This window comes from Moschus berezovskii, chromosome 21 (genome assembly GCF_049115385.1).
Source record: "Moschus berezovskii isolate FMDL1 chromosome 21, NW_MosBer_1.0, whole genome shotgun sequence".
Classification (NCBI taxonomy): domain Eukaryota; kingdom Metazoa; phylum Chordata; class Mammalia; order Artiodactyla; family Moschidae; genus Moschus; species Moschus berezovskii.
Genome location: NC_142480.1, coordinates 39,874,857 through 39,892,611, shown reverse-complemented (window position 1 = coordinate 39,892,611; position 17,755 = coordinate 39,874,857). Strand labels below are relative to the sequence as shown.

Sequence of the window (17,755 nt, the reverse complement as noted above, 5' to 3'; positions counted from 1 at the left end):
TGTCCTTTTCATTTTAGCAGACTGGAATGCAAAAGTAGGAAGTCAAGAGATGCCTGGAGTAACAGGCAAGTTTGACCTTGGCGTACAAAATGAAGCAAGGCAAAGCCTAACAGAGTTTTGCCAAGAGAACACACTGGTCATGGCAAACACCCTCCTCCAACAACACAAGGGATGACTCTACACATGGACAGCACCAGGTGGTCAATACCGAAATCCGATCGATTATATTCTTTGCATCTGAAGATGGAGAAGCCCTATACCATCAGTAAAAAAAAAACAAGGCCTGGAGCTGACTGTGGCCCAGATCATAAACTCCATATTGCAAAATTCAGGCTCAAACTGCAGACAGTAGGAAAAACCACTAGTCCATTCAGGTATGATCTAAATTAAATCCCTATGATTATACAGTGGAGGTGATGAATAGATTCAAAGGACTAGATCTAGTAGGCAGAGTGCCTGAAGAACTATGGATGGTGGTTCATACTATTATACAGGAGGTGGTGACTAGAACCATCCTCAAGAAAAAGAAATGCAAGAAGACAAAGTGGTTATCTGAGGAGGCCTTACAAATAGCTGAGAAAAGAAGAGAAGTGAAAGGCAACAGAGAAAAGGAAAGATATACCCCACTGAATGCAGAGTTCCAGAAACAGCAAGGAGAGATAAGAACATTTTCTTAGGTGAACATTGCAAAGAAATAGAGAAAAACAATAGAATAGGAAAGACTAGCGATCTCTTCAAGAAAATCAGAGATACCAAGGTAACATTTCATGCAAAGAAGGGTACAATAAAGGACCAAACATGAGCAGAGGAGATTAAGAAGTGGCAAGAATACACAGAAGAACTGTACAAAAAAGGTCTTAATAAACTGGATAACCATGAAGGTATGGTTACTCACCTAGAGCCAGACATCCTAGAATGTGAAGTCACGTGGGCTCTTAGGAAGCATCACGACAAACAAAGCTAGTGGAGGTGATGGAATTCTAGTTGAGCTATTTAAAATACTAAAAGATGATGCAGCTAAAGTGCTGCACTCAGTATGTCAGAAATTTGGAAAACTCAGCAGTGGCCACAGCGCTGGAAAAGGTCGGTTTTCATTCCAATCCCAAAGAAGGGTAATGCCAGAGAATGTTCAAGCTGCCACACAATTGTATTCATTTCACATGCTAGCAAGGTATTGCTTAAAATCCCTCAAGCTAGGCTTCAGCAATACATGAACTGAGAACTTCCAGATGTACAAGCTGGATTTAGAAAAGGCAGAGGAACCAGAGATCAAATTGCCAACATCTGCTGGATCATAGAAAAAGCCAGGGAATTTTTAAAAAATCTACTTCTGCTTGTTTGACTTCCCTAAAGCCTCTGACTATGTGGATCACAACAAACTGTGGAAAATTCTGAAAGAGATGGGAATACCAGACCACCTTACCTGACTCCAAAGAAACCTGTTTGCAGGTCAAGAAGCAATAGTTAGAACTGGACATGGAACAGTGGACTGGTTCAAAATTGGGAAAGTATATCAAGGTTGTACATTGTCACCCTGCTTGTTTAACTTATATGCAGAGTACATCATGTAAAATGCAGGGCTGAATGAAACACAGGCTAGAATCAAGACTGCCAGAAGAAATGTCAATTACCTCAGAAATGCAGATGATACCACATTAATGGCAGAAAGTGAAGAAAAACTAAAGAGCCTCTTGATGAAGGTGAACAAGAAGAGTGAAAAAGCTGGCTTACAATTCAGCATTCAAAAAACGAAGATCATGGCATCTAGTCCCATCATTTCATGGCAAATAGATGGGGAAACAGTGGAAACATTGACAGACTTTATTTTCTTGGGCTCCAAAATCACTGTGGACAGTGACTCCAGCCAGAAAAAAGTGCTTGCCTCTTGGAAGAAAATCTTTAGCAAACCTAGACAGCATATTTAAGAGCAGAGACATCACTTTGCTGACAAAAGACTGTCTAGTGAAAGCTATGATTTTTCCAGTAGTCATGTATAGATATGAGAGTTGGACCATAAAGAAAGCTGAGCACTGAATAATTGGTGCTTTTGAACTGTGGTGCTGAAGAAGATTCCTGAGAGTCCCATGGACAGCAGGGAAATCAAACCAATGAATCCTAAAGGAAATCAACTCAATTTTCATTGGAAGGACTGATGCTGAAGCTGAAGCTCCAATACTTTGGCCACCTGATGCGAAGAGTGGACTCATTGGAAACGACCCTGATGCTGGGAAAGATTGAAGGCAGGAGGAGACGGGGGCAACAGAGGATGAGACAGTTGGATGGCATCACCGACTCAATGGACATGAATTTGAGCAAACTTCAGGAGATAGTGAAGGACAGAGAAACCTGGCGTGCTGCAGTTCATGGGGTCCCAAAGAGTTGGCCACAACTTAGCAACTGAACAACAACAATTTATCTGTGTTCAGATATGTATATTTGATCTGCCAACTTTGAATGCTATCTTGTACTCCCATGTAGTGCAGCTGAAGCACCTGTGGTAGACCCTGCTTCCTACCATTTTTGTTTTGGCAGAATATTCCCTTCTGTCATTTGTATCTGTACCTTTGCTTTTACTTGGCTGTGCATTTAAATACATTTACTGCTCCCTCAATTTCCCTTTGCCAAACCTCCATTCATTCTTGACTGCCTGGTACTCATCTTCTCATAATTTTCTCAAGAACAATCCATGTGACTCTTATTTCCTGAACTCATACCTGTTTTAAATGGTTTGTCTGTAGCCTTTATCCGCAAAAGAATAGCCTAGATGGGTATAAACATTTCTTAGCTCACACTTCTTTATTTCTTTCAGGATCTTCAGGCATTGCATTTGGCTGCCAGGAACTATGTTACCAGCCTGATTGTTCTTCCTTTTTGCTGAAGTAGTCGAATAATTATCTTTATCTTTAAAACATAATAATATTATAAGGCTATATCATGAACACTGTCCTTATATTTCTTTATTATACTAGGTCAATCTTCTTGTGGCCTTTCAATGTGTAAAATCAAGTATTTATGTTAGAAATTCTCTGTTTTGAAAGGCTAAATCTGTGATTGGTTGTCTTAGATTTCTCTCCTGAAACAGACACTTCTGCTCCTGATTTTCCTCCCTTTTTCCCTGATTGGATACCCAAGATCACTAGATGATGGCTATCCCATTTTTGTTTCTTCTTAATTAATGGAAGGATATTGTGGAGCTTGTACATTTTAAATTGTTTAATATTTACATTTGTGTGAATTAAGTTTCCACAGTGGTTAAGAATATGCCTGCCAATGCAGGAGACACAGGAGACACGGGTTTGATCTCGGTCAGGAAGATGCCCTGGAGGAAGAAATGGCAACCCACTCCAGTGTTCTTGCCTGGAGAATCCCATGGACAGAGGGGCCTGGTGGGCTCCACTCCATGGGGTCACAAAGAATTGGACATGGCTGAGCATGCACACATACAGAAAAGTTTCCTGAAATGATGAGATAAAGCATAATATATGGGCATGGTACTATGTGTTTTTTTTTATTTCTTTTTTGAGAATCAGCCAAAAAGGGAACCACAAGCCCCCAGATGTGGACCGCAGTGCCTGTTCAATGCAGTGTGATTTCACGTGATAGATGCTATCTTTATTTTAAAGTTTCATGAAATTTTATTACCATCTCATTTTAGCATACCATTTTGTTGAGTTTGCCTGATGATAAGGGAACAGTAAATTACTTCCCTATGATAAGAAAAATGCTTTCCCTTTTAATCATAGCTCTCTTATTTTGAGCTCCAATCATGTATATGTGGCGTTTCTTTCACCTGTAATCTCTATCTACCATTTCCCCTGTAACCTTTTGTTTCTTTATTTCTGTCTCATTTTGTTCACTTTACTAATTTTCATTTTTATGTTTTTTATCTTGGCATCTGTACCTGTTTTCTCTATGCTTCCTTATAATGGAACTTCATCTCTGAAATTACTTTAACTCTTTTTTTTCTCTTTTTTCCCTGGAGTTTGGTCAGTTCCTGTTTCACAGCTTCCCGTGGGCTCGTACATCTCTGCTTCATTGTTTTCCTTAATGGATGTGTGATGCTTTAGTGCTCAGTTAAAGCATACATACCCCTTCAAGAGACAAAACAAAATACAGGTTTAACTTGAGGTCAAACCCCACTTGATGTTCCTGTTAAGACAAAAATAAAATGAATTAGAAGTTTAAATACAAGCACATCACCAGTAGACTAGCTGGAAGGTAAAACCTGTACCTGCTGGTACCCCAGTCACCTGCACGTGACAGACATTTATCAGGCAACTGCCTCCACCTCTCGAGGCTTCAAGTTGAGAAATTGCAGACAGTGATACTGTCCTACCAGAAATACTGTCCTTGGAGCAATACTGCTGGAACATCATTGGAAATTCAGGTCGGCTACAGGAGAAAAATGAGTATTTCTAGCTGTGCAAATTGCTCTTGCAAATCAAATCAGGATTATGCACTTAAAGAATTGGAGGGGACTATTGATTAGACAGTTGACTGGCATCTGCCATTGTTGGACATTTGACTTGGAAACTTAGGATACAGACTGTAACTAGACCTATGGTTATTCCCATAGAGGTGGACTTAATCTTCAAAATGGGATATAAATTAAGAGGAAAAACAGAACAAGAAGAATGGTGGGGTGGGGGGCGGGGGGATCCGTGTGCTTTAAGGGCAGGGAAAGGTGAAGGAGCCAGCAATGGGGACAGAGTGTTCAGAGTCATAGGACGAAGGGGCTGTTAGGATGTCATGTTGGACAGAGGCCTTGTGGTGTCTTCCTAGTGGCCTGGTGGTCTGCTCGTGTTTAGGGGATGGCCTGAGTAACACATGAATGAGAATTTCATGTAGTACAGGTGAGTCTGTGGGGAGCAGAGTAAAGACCCAGCAGGTGAAAACACTGGCAAGGTGCGGGTGGAGGGATCCGGAAGGAGGGAAAGTCCTGTTACTGAGTCATGATAACACAGGAGAGGCACGGGAGAGGGAGTTTCCAAGGGTGGTCAGCAGCCAGGAGCCCCGACCCCCAAAACAAGGTCAGATTCAAGGGAACTGTAGCCCCCAGAAGCTTAGGCTTTGGTCAAGACAGACCTGGATTTGAATCTCAGTTCTGTCACTTGCAAGCTGGATTTCAACCATAAGTGACAGAGGTTAGACTATTCATAATAAATGAAAACTTGTCATGAATAGTCTTAACACTGAGAGCTATCCATGTGCTCAGAACTGTACAAATGTAATCTCCTCGCCTCACTTACCCCTCCTTGGAACTTTCATTCGGTGCATTTTATTATCCCAATCGCACAGAAACGTAACCTGAGGTTTCCCAAGGTGGTATGCTGCATTCACTGTCTCGGAAGTAGCCAGAGAGTGGGGCCAGACCCAAAGCCCGGGCTCTTTACTTCTCTGCTGAGCCCTACTCTAGTAAGTGAGCTGGCTTCAGGGCTCGGAGCCTGTGGCTGCCCCAGTCACCCAGCTGTGCATTCCGCCCGGCCTCAGCCCACTCCTTCACTATGGCAGTGCCACCATGGTGGGCTTCTGTGCCCTTTCGCCTCATCTTCCCTCATGTGTCATCTGTTGGGACTCTCCCAGACTTAAGAGTGGACAAGATGAAGGGGGATCTTGAAAGGTGTGCTCTCTGAGCACCAAACCCTACTCCTAGGCCACCAGGAGCCTGTCCCTCTCCGTTGTATTTTCTGTCTTTGGATACAGTCTGTATGACCCGCCAGTGTCAAGCTCATCCCTGGGGCATCCATCCCCGTCCACGTGTCTGTAAGTTACCACTTGCGTTCCTGGTTGTCCTGAGCTGCTGTCTGTGGAACTGTGCAGAGCTGGAAGCAGACCTCAGACCCCCTCAACTTCTGAGAACTCTGCTGTCTGTCATGATTGCTTCCCCTTCAGTGGCCTCATGGAGCCTTTCCACATGCATAGACACTGGGGTCCTGGATCCCTGAGGAATTCTGAATTCCTTAAAATCTTAAAGTCAAGCACTTGGGGCTCATTTGGGAGCTGCGATTTGTGGACCATGCCACTCCCTCCATCTTCACTCTCACCTCATACTTACTGGATCTCCATTTGCTAAGAGATGTGGCCTAGGTTAGAACCAGGATGCTCACCTGTTAAGGATATGGGCCGGTGTTTAGCAAACTGAGCAGGAGTCCCAGGCAGTGATGGGAGAATACAATGGAGGCAAGAGCAAGTGGGAAAAATCAGTGAGTGAGAGGTCTCTGGGTGGGAGATCAGAGCGGACTGGCCTTTGCTGATGGCTGGACATGTGCTTCCCAGCATAACCCCAGCTGATCCTCTAGGCATGCAGAAGGAACATACCCTCACCCTGGAGCGCTGGTCCACAGAGGCTATGCATGATCACTGGGGTGCTTCCTTCATGCTCCAGCCTGATCACCTGTGATGGGACGTAGATCAGGGGTTCTGGAAGGATCTCCTGTCGGGAATGAGTAGTAACAGCCAGGACACTCTCTTTCCCGAGGGTGGGAGAAGAAGCACAGTTGGCTGGCTCCTGGGAGCAGGAGTCAGAGTGGGACACAGCTCTGCTAGGACCAGGTCTTGTGTACAGAACAGCCCTGCAGGAAGATGCAGTCGGTGGAAAGATGAGATTGGAGGGTTCACATGCAAACACTGTGGTGCAGCAACCTTCTAAGCCTCACTTTCTGTTTGTGAGGAGCCAGGACAATGCCTGCTCCCCGTGGCTCTGTAGGACGATGAAATCCCCGGCTCACTCAGTGCTCCACGCGGGCTGTTTCCCTCACAGCCAGTGTCGTGGTCTGGTGTTGTTGCTAATACATGCGCCCATATTAACACGTCTGCATTCCATGATAAGGTTGCATTCTCAGTGCCTCTCCTCCACCTCCCCCTCCCTGCCCTTTCTCCCCGACAGTTTCAGCCCTCCCTAGGACATTTGCTACCCTTGGCCCTGCTTTAGAGCGACGTGCCCACCCAGGTCATCGCCCTTGCTAAGGAATAATGTCCCTAAAGGCAGAGCCTGTCCTGCCCTCGGTAGACCACACCCTGGAGCATGGATGCCCATTTGATAGACACAAGCACTTAGACTTGAAAGTGCATTTGTGATCACACAGGCAATGTGTGTACACTGTGATTGTTAGTTGTATGTACGAGTGAAAGAGAGTGCTTTTATTTCTGCTTCAACTGGTTTCCATGACACAACTACTAAACAGTAATGGGGCTGCCTTCCACAAAGGACCCCACCTGTCACCACTTACAAAAACACCCCCAGACCTTGCTGAGGTTCAGTTGAATAACCTGAATGATTTCATTTGCTTTTCTTCCCCACTAAGATATGCAAAGATGCTTCTGTTGTGTCTTTGTTACCTGACTGTGAAAGAAAAAAATATGATTAAATTGTAAATGATTGTAGGATGGAATTTAAACATTTTCTGATTGATAGTATCAAGTCTGTGGCAGAAAAAAATTAGGAAGACCAGAGGAAGATGTTCAGATATTATTTTAGACATTCAAAGCCTCGTTCTGTTGTCTGTACCACATAATTAGTCAATATAGTAAATACTTGCATTTTGAAGTTAGTTGGGAGAAGGTAAAATTTTATTTGCTTTTAAAATTAGAGCTAAGCTTTTAATTCTTTGCCTTTAAAAAGTACATGGTTGCCTAATGGATGCAGTGTGTGCTACCTCCTTCCTTCCATTGGAAGTCCACCAAGTCTCAGAGTTAGGGATCAGAGCTCCCCCTCTGAGTCCAGACCCCATCAGCTTCCCCTCATGCTGTGAACCCCCAGCACCGATTCCTGCCAAGTGTGCCCACGGTGGGCACAGCTGTCTAGCCTGGTGTCTCACCCAGTTCATCCCCTGAGCTCTGAGGTGACCTCCCACCAAAGCTCCCACTCAGCGAGCACCCCCCACCCCGAGCCTCTGCCCTCTCCAAACTAAGCTTCAAGGAAGCACTAAAATACTGAGCGAGAGCCCAAAGAAAACGTGGAAATTGTTTTTACTTTTTTTCCTCTGTGCTTTGCTTCCCTCGGAAAATAAGCTGTGCAACTAGGTTTTCACAGGCATGGCAGGTTCTGCAGGGTCTATGAATCTAAGGCCAGGATAGTAGGTATGTCATGTACCTCAGAGGGACCTCAGGCATGGGTGAGAAATTCTGCTTTTAGCGAGTACACATCAGACCATTTTACTCCTTCGAAAAATTAGAACTAAAACTATAAGGGCCTACTGTATAGCACAGGCAACTATATTCAATATCTAGTAATAACCTGTAATGGAAAAGAGTCTGAAAAAGAATAGACCTATGTACGTGTAGGTATAACAGCCTCTTTGCTGTACACCTGAAACATTGTAAATCAACTATACTTCAGGTATTTTTTATTTTTTAAAAAAAAAAGGGTAATGAAAATGTTCTGGGATTATATAGTGTGGATAGTTGTACAACTCTCCGACAATATGAAAAACCATTGAGTGAAAAAAAAAGGAAAAGAACTTTAAAACAACAACTACTGGCGGGGAGTTTGGGTGACCAGGTGCTAACAGAGACCCTTCTTAGCGTGGTTCTTTCCTAACATGTGGCCATTATTCATGCCTCAGTATTGTAATCTCTTGTCATTTCTCATCTCCAGGCAAAAACTGGGACCTCACGGCCGCTCTGAGTGACTATGAGCAGCTCCGACAGGTGCACACAGCCAACCTGCCACCTGTGTTCAACGAGGGCAGGTGCCCCAAACAGCCTGAGCGAGAGCCACCCCCGCCCGGGCACACGGCCGAGCGGCCCTGCCTGCCCAGGCAGGACGACATCGCCCAAGGTACCTGCTGCAGGGCCCGCCAGGCACCAGCCTCCTGGTCCAGCATGGTTTACAAGGGGGCTGGGGCAGGGGTGCACAGAAGGGAGAGGCCATCGCCTTTCCCAGCTGCAGGCAGATGGGGCTCTTCAGGCACCACGCCTCACCCTGTCGTTTACAGCTTCCGTCCCTGCCTCAGGGGCGAGGGAGAGCGAGTGCGCTTCTCTGGGACCCCATGTTCCTCCTGGGGTCCTGGTTTTCCCAGACTCGACATCTCTCACCCTTGCAAAACTATTTCCCAAGCGGCATAGCCTCCAAACCTGTTCTACACTGATGTTCATTATCCCGTGTGTTTCATTTTCCATGTCTTAATTACGAAAGTGGGAAAATTTCATTGTGACAAAGATATATAAAGGAAACGTGAGAGTTTTCTTCTCCACATCTCCCACACCTCCCAGAGACTAACCAGTGGCCCCATCCTATTCTGTCTCCTTCTGCTCCTCCTTACTTTGCTTGTTCAGAATGCAGACACACCCAAGTCAGATGCAGATACTGCGCTTGGCAGAGCGCTGGTTTCCTTGAGCAATAAATCACGATCATATTCTCTTCATATTTCACACTGTAGTATACGATTTTTTTAAACCATGTCTCTTCACGGTGATTTTGTTTTTTCTTAGATTTTGGTGTTAGTGGTGGTTTTTTGACACTACAGTCACTGCTATAATAAACTTTATACCATAATTTGTACATACTAGTGCTTTTATTTCTGTAGGTTGGCATTTCCAAGGTGGATTTGCTGTACCAACACATGTGTTTTTTTGTTTAATAACTTCAGGACTTGGTTCCCAAACACATTTCTGTTCACCGTGTATGAAACTGGGTGTTTCCCTTCATTCTTGCCAGGACTGGGTGTTCTCATGATGGTTTTACTACTTTGTTTTTCTGCTTTGAAGGGTAGTTTCATCTTGTCATTTGCTTGTTAGCCAGTTGGATTTCCTCTTCTGTGATATACTTATTCACGTACTTTGCCCATTTTTCTATTGTTTTGTTTGCATTTTTCTTGTCAATTTGTAGCATTCTTTATAACGAAGACTAAACTACAAATATATTTTGCATATATATGTATATACATATACATATGTATATACCCCACAGTATTATTTGCCTTATCACTATTCACAGAAAATTCTGCCTTACAAAATGTTTATATTACTAAACATTCATGACTAATGGGTGACCTCTCCCTTTCTTTAGAAATTCTCCTGAAATTCAAAGTTACTGACATGTTTTCTTGTATTTGTTTTTTAAATGTTGTTCTTAGGTCTTATAAGCAATTTGAAATTTTTATAGATAATAGCTAAGAATCTAGTTTTACTTCTCTGGATTGAGAATGAGATAGTCTAGCATATCTATTAAATAAAGCATCCCTTTCCTACTGAACTAACATGCCAACTTTGCTGTACATTAACTTAGCAAGAATGTATTTGGCTCTGTTTCTGGACTCTGTGTGACCACCCAACCGGCTCTACTTGACTCATATAGCTTCATACAGTATTACTCTGCAAAGGCTAGTTCTTTTATCGCCGTTCTTTTTCAAAACTTTTTCACTATTTTTGGATATTTATTCTACCATATTAATCTTAAAATTGGAATTCTGATTGGAAGTGGATTGGGTTTTTATTTTATTTCGGGGATAATTAGCATATGGTAATGGCAAGCCACTCCAGTACTATTGCCTAGAAAATCCCATGGATGGAGGAGCCTGGTAGCTGCAGTCCGTGGGGTCGCTAAGGGTCGGACACGACTGAGCAACTTCACTTTCACTTTTCCCTTTCACACATTGGAGAAGGAAATGGCAACCCACTCCAGTGTTCTTGCCTGGAGAATCCCGGGGATGGGGGAGCCTGGTGGGCTTCCGTCTGTGGGGTCACACAGAGTCAGACACGACTGACGTGACTTAGCAGCAGCAGCAGCAGTACTGTTTTTCCACTCAAGAATATTGCATGTACCACTCCATTTATTCACATTCTGTTGAGTTTAGGCACAGAGAAAAGCAATTTATTTTTTATCCAATCATGTCATAAATTCTTATTAATACTTGTTGTTCTCAGAGAGTCTCTTTTATTTTCTACATATACAATCATAAGACCTGAAATGATTTAATACTCCTCTGAATATTTAAACAGTGGATTCTGATTCTCCTATTGCCTTAGGTCAACCCTCCCATGCTGTGAGTCATTGCTGTCTGTTTCTGTTAGCTCAACCTGATTATTCAGGCTATATTGGAAACTCTATCTTGGATTATTATCCTATGCTTACTTACTCTGTTGTCCAGAAAAGCCAAACTTGAATTAGAAAGTTTAATGCTCATTATCTGTTTCTTCTCTTAGCTTTTCTTCTCTTTCCACTACATTTTGGGCCGTATTTGTAGGTGCATATGTATTCATAATTGTGAGGTCATCTGGCTCTAATGTGCTTTTAAACAATATATAGAATGTCTCTATGTCCCATATAATTGTTTTTATCTTTAAATCTGTTTTAGTTGATATGAAACCTCTTCCCTGCCTTTCTCTTGGTTCCTATTTGCCTAGAATAACATTTCTTCAACCTTTCTTTATCCTTGTATATCAAATATAATTCTTATAAGTAATTCATCATCAAGTATCACTCTGTTATTCAATCCAAGAGTCTGTCTTTTAAGCTGTGAATTTAATCTACTTATTTTATTTTTATTATTGTCTTATCTGTGCTTCTTTATGTTGCATGTTTTATTTGCCATGCTTTTTTTGTATGTGTTTTTCTCCTTTTCTTTTTCTGGCTAAGTAAATTTTTCAACTAGTTTGAAAGTTATGTATTCTCCTTCATGTTATAGTTACCTCTGTCCTATTAAAACTTATATTGAGGTTTTCTCTCTATTAATTTTTAAAACTTATCAACAGCTATATTTTACCCTGTTTTTATCTTTTCCCTTCCTACTTCCATGTGCCCTCAATTATGTTTAGGTTCTTTTTATTGCTTGTTTACACAATAGTCAACTTCTTTATTCACTCACATTTATCTTTTGCTAAAAGAATACTTTTCCAAAGACTTTTCTAAAAAAAATTTTCCCTGATCAGTCTCCTAAGGCCATCAGAACCTAAAGAATGTTTACATGATGTACTTAAATTTTTGTTTGGTGGAATAACAATCTGGGTCCAAATTATTTTCCTTTAAAACCATTCCACTCCTCCATTGTCTCCTTGCATCTCATTTTCATGTCTTCTAAGAGATTCCCTTGACTTGCTCTTCTAACATCTTAATTTATTCTTCACATGAACCATTCTGTTGATCAGCATTTCTCATTCCAAATTTGCGCTTTCTCATTATTTTTATTATTTCACATTGTAATAGTCCATCTCTTTGAACATATCTCCTAGGTTTATTTTAAAACCTCATCCTCCTGATGCATTCCAGCCCAAGTACTTTGTGAACTTTCTATAACCATGTTCTCACTGCTGAGATGTTTCCTAAGTTTTGCCTGTGAACACACAGTACCTTGCAGTTACAAGCCATCTTCGCTCGTGGTATCAGGGGGAAAGGACAAAGGTGTGGGCTCTGTTTTGTGTTCCTCTGAATGGGAGCATGGAGGGAAGTACACTCAAAGTGGCTAGCTCTGAATGCTTTAATGTGGGCTCAAAATGTTCTCTACTGGCTCTCTTCGCCACAGTTGGCTTTACTGCTTAGGGAACCTCTCAGCTCCGCTGTTCTAGAAATTACTCATTTGCAGGAGCTTCCACTTTCTGTTGTAACTGTCAGCTCAGGGAGTGTAGGAGAAAAGAAAGAAGGCTTGGGCCAGCCCACCTGTTCCTGCTGTGGTTGGTGCCCAGTTCCACGAGATTTGCCCTGATGCTCCTCCAGTGGCTTTGGCCATGGCAGTGGCTGGCCTGCATTGTGGTGGCGATGGTTTAGGCTTTACCCCCACAGGGCTAGCTGGGGGAGGAAAAGCACAGCCTGAACACCTGCCCTCAGCCCTCACCCGTGGAACCCAGCCCATTCCCATGCATCTACTCCTGTGGGCCTCCTGGGTGGGTTAGGAAGAGGGTGTTGAGGTGTGGTCACCGACTTGGCCATATTGTTATCCCGTTCTTAAATTCTCCTTCATTCTGCCCTTAGATCTGACCTCTTCTGATCATTTAGCTTAGTCTTTCTGTGACTGTGTGCTCCTTCAACACCACACTGGACAGCTTCCCTCATCTCTCATGCAGTGGAAATCCAGAGAGCTGACAACTTGGCAGTTCCTGCTCTTTCTGAGCAGCAAACAATCTAACCCATTATCTTATCCTCCCAGGGAAGGGGCTAGAAGGATCCTTCTCTCTGTTTTCAGGCAGATTAGCAGAATCAGGGCCTTATACGGATACTCGCCACTATCTTATTTTTATCAGGAAAAAAAAAACAGAAGTCCATCATAACATAATTTCATTAACTGAGCCTTGTGAACAAACATATGTATTTTTATTTATTTATCTAATTTTGGATGTGCTGGGTCTTCATTGCTGAGTGGGCTTTCTCTAGTTGTGGTGAGCAGGCTTCTCATTGTGGTAGCCTCTCTTGTTGCAGAGCACAGGCTCTAGGGCATGTGGGCTTCAGTAGTTGTGGGCTCACTAGTTTTGGCACACAAGCTTAGTTGGCCTGAAGCATGTGGAATCTTCCCAAAATAGGGATCAAACCAGCATCTCCTGCATTGCAAGGTGGCTTCTTAACCACTGGACCACCAAGGATGCCCTATATTTTTAACAAGTAGAAATTATAGTTTCTGAATTAGATCTATATATATCCTTTAATTGAATTTTCCCTGAAATCACAGTCTCCTAAAATAGAAGATAAAGCCCCCCATATTCTAAATCAACTACAATAACTCAAGAACCACATCTGGCCACTGCCTGTTTTTTCAGTAAAGTTTTATTGGAACCCATTATTTAATCACTGTTGATGGCTGCTTTCATGCTGTAAAGACAGAGTTGAGTAGTTGTGACTGAGAATTGTATGGTCCACAAAGCCTAAAATATTTATATCTGTCCCTTTTAGAAAAGTTGGCTCCCCTGGTGGCTCAGACAGTAGAGTCCGCCTGCAGTGCAGGAGACCCGAGTTCAATCCCTGGCTCCGGAAGATTTTTGTCTGCCTGCTTTAAAATGTAACCAGGACTTGTTTTAATAAGATACGATGAGACACGCAGATAAGGACACGACTGTCCTAGAAGAGGTTCTTATGCTCACAGTTCCCTGGAAACAGGAGGCATGACACACCCTCTAGGGTCACATGGTGCAGGGTTGGTCAGAAGGCAGAAGGGACAGAGGAAAACAAGGGCAGCAGCATGTATTGTGTTTTTGTGGGAAAGACAAAGCAGGGTAAACAGACTTAGTATTGGCTGGTATGAGTAATTTCAGCAGCTCTTGGCTGGCATAGAGGCCATCTCTTGTCGTCTGGCACCTGGCCCAGGGGTGATTAGGGCAGTGACATGGTCTGCTGTGTGAGCCAGATAGAGGAGGTGATCCAGAGTATGGGGCTCTGAATTGGTTTGTCCTGAGTGAATCCTTTGGTATCTCTAAGAATTGGATAATTCTGAAGGGAAATTCTCTCCCCATTCAGAGAGGCCCCAGATGCCAAAGCCTCCAGAATACAGAAAATAAGAAAACAGAGTTAATACACATCCCCTGGCCTAAATCATAGATAGCTTTTTGTTAGTTTGTGTGGGTTTTTAAATTTCATTCTTTAAATTATTATTGTTGAAATATAGTTGATTTATAATGTGTTAATTTCTGCTATACAGCAAAGTGATTCAGTTATACATATGTATACATTCTTTTTACATTCTTTTCCTTTGTGATTCATCACAGGATATTGAGTATAATTCCCTCTGTTATACTAAATCGTAAGTGCTTGTACTGGCTTTGTCAAGGGTCAGGAAATTCTGTATATTCCCTCAGAATTTTTTTAAAAATCTCTTTGTATTTCTCTGGGGCATAACTTTGAACGTGGTAATTCCTGTTTTATTTATTTTATTTATACTTCCAAAAGAAGAATTGATGAATTCATGTTTAAAGAATCCAAAAGGGTATGTGGATGTGAGTGTGTGTGTGTCTGTGTGATTATGTATGTGCATTCATGGAGGTGGTGGTTGGAAGGAGTTAGAATTCGGAGCATGTGTTTCTTGTTATATGATTTGTAACATAATTCACTTTTAGTTCAAAAGGACTTTTCCCCTCAGATTCCAAATATTAATATTTGGAGTGGCTTAATAGCATCAATTTATACTATGAGTCACAGCATTTCCAAGGTCCTTGTCAGTTGGCAATAGGTGCTGATTGATAAGCCAAGAAGACGTATGGATGACCTTGCCCAACACCTTGCCTCTGCTGAGAGCAACGTGGGTTCTTGTTACCTTGGGTGTTCAAGCAAACTATTGGGTCTTGAAGGATGGGGCAGTTCCTATTTTCCCAGATTCCAGAAAGGTAGCTGGCGGCAAGAGATGTGACCTCAGCAAGGTCTGTGAGGGGCAGGGGGAGACCTGCACCAGGCACAGGACAACCAGTCGGCCCGTGTGCTCCGTGGCTCCTCTTCCTCGTGGCCCGTGTGCTCCGTGGCTCCTCTTCCTCGTGGCCTGTATGATCTGATCTCTCTTCTTCTCCTTCTTCAAAATACAACAAACTTTCATCATCTTGAATTCATCTCAGAATGAAATTGAAGGTGAATCAGAACTATTGTTTTGAAATACTCTGTCTCTGAGACTTACCATGCAAATATATGAGGCCTCTGAGAATTAAATTTGAGCTTAAAATTAACTTATACCAGAGTCAAAGGCCTCTTGTTTTTCATCTGCTTTAGCAAAAATTACTTTAATGGCAGTGCTGTCAACTTCTCTTGCATGTGGGGGAATAGAGCTTCCCTTCTTGATGAAGGCATGGGCATGGGCTTCCTGCCAGCACAGCAGAGGCAGAAGCACGGCTCAGAGAGGCATCAGCAGAGCCCAGAACCTGACCGATGAGCAGGCTAATGTGAGTGGAAATCCATTCAACTTAAGTGGTCACACATACTAATGAGTCTCCCACAGGTATTAGAAAATATTCATTGAAATGCCAGTCTGAATTTTGTTTTCTGGGCAAAATTAAAAGAGGACTAGTCCCTTGCTAAAAGAATTCTTCATCATTACAAATATTGATTGTAAAACTGAAAACTTATTCCTAATATCACACATTTAAGAATTCTTTAGCTATTAAGCACAGGGCTTTAAAAAAATAAGTATGTTTTTTTAAATATTATTTCTTGATGATGCCATTTAAATCAGATGATCGACCTCCTAATAAAGTAACTGTTGTATTTTAGAGAAATTCTACAATGCATTTCTCATCCCTTGCTGGAAAGCCTCAACAAAATAAACAATTTTAAGATTGCCATGACAACAGAAAATCCAGACAGAATAGAAGCATGTGATGGCTTAATATCTTCCTGCAGGGTGTGTTTATAAGAGTAACTTTAGTAGAGGTGACCTATCTTAAAATCCAAGGCACTGTGGAGGAAACCAATGGATTGCTTCTCACTTTAAAAATGTAAAAACGTGCCTGGAGAGCTCTGCTGAACTGAGTTCCACGTAACTTAAGACCCAGGAAGCAAGGCTGATGATCTTTACAGGTGTTGAGGAATATTTGTGTGGTGGTCTTGCCCTTTGCCTCCTTCTAAGAGGTTTCATGACTAAGTGCCGTGTGCCAAGTGATGGTGATGTTAACCCAGCATGAAGGAGGCCTGCTGAGAACACTGGGAGGCTGGCAAGGCTGGAGAGGGGGAGTAATGGGTGTGCAGGTGTCCATGGGTGTGCCTCTGCGTGTGTGGCGAGTGTGTACATAGGCACATGTGTCCATGTGTGCTGCAAGAGTGCGCCGTGTATGTTTACTTGTGCATATGCATCCTGTGTGCTCGTGTGTGCACATGTGGGATGTGACGTGTGGGCTAGTGTGCACACCCACAGAGCCCCCCTCACTCAGCCCCCCTCACCTCCCCCCACGCAGAGAAGCGGCTCTCGCGGGGGATCTCCCACGCCAGCTCGGCCATCGTGTCCTTGGCGCGGTCCCACGTGGCAAGCGAGTGCAGCAGCGAGCAGTTCCCACTGGAGATGCCCATCTACACGTTCCAGCTTCCGGACCTGAGTGTGTACAGCGAGGACTTCCGGAGCTTCGTGGAACGGGACTTGATCGAACAGGCGACCATGGTGGCCCTGGAGCAGGCGGGTGAGTCCCCCCCGATTCAGGCCCCCCTGGTCGGGGGGAGGGGCGGGGGACGGGGGCAAGAGGGATGTGCGGTGCAGCTCCACGCTGTGTCTACTTGAGTGCCTGCAGGCCCTGCCCGGCCCTCGCCTGGCACCAGTGGTGTGGGGTGAGGAACTCGCGCTGCTCAGATCTCCTGAGAGTTCTCTTTGTTCCTAATCCAGCCTGGCCAGGTCAGGTCCCCCCAAAGAGAACCCCAAGCTGCTTTGCCTTAACTTCTCTCCTTTCCCATCCAACCACTACGGCCCTATTGGGTCCTGAACAAGAGACCCAGTGCTTGGAGAGAAATAGGAGACCCTGGCACTTCCTGTGGACACAGGCAAGTTCATGACCTCTTTCACCCTCAGTTTTCCCCTCTTCAGAGACCTGAAAAGGATGGATGCTGGCCTGGTGAGGTTGAGCATTAGACAGCACGGTGCCCTGTGGAACTGTTCCTGCCCTCCCCCAACCCACATCTGCACCCCCAGCTCCAGGTTAAGGAAGCATACAACCTGACTTTGGTTTCCTGCTCTCCGTAATGTTTCTCTGACATCCCAATGAGGACAAGATTCAGGGAGTAAACCAAACTTGTCTTCTTTGGAATTCCTAGGAATAAACTAACCAGTTTCAAACAAATTCTGAAACAGACCTTGGTTCTTTCTGAGACAGGTAGCCTCTGTCTCACTCATGGTCATTTGCACTATAAATCTTTGCGAAGTCACATGTT

General features: G+C 43.5%; 1 protein-coding gene across 1 annotated transcript in view; it reads left to right on the top strand.

Moving 5' to 3' along the window:
- The window catches only part of OTUD7A (OTU deubiquitinase 7A), a 148,970-nt gene that overhangs the window by 60,217 nt on the left and 70,998 nt on the right, over window positions 1-17,755 (top strand). The window contains exons 3-4 of the mRNA XM_055417999.2: window positions 8,597-8,779; window positions 16,795-17,013. Coding sequence (XP_055273974.2) covers window positions 8,597-8,779; window positions 16,795-17,013 — 402 coding nt within the window. The remainder of the gene's footprint in view (window positions 1-8,596; window positions 8,780-16,794; window positions 17,014-17,755) is intronic.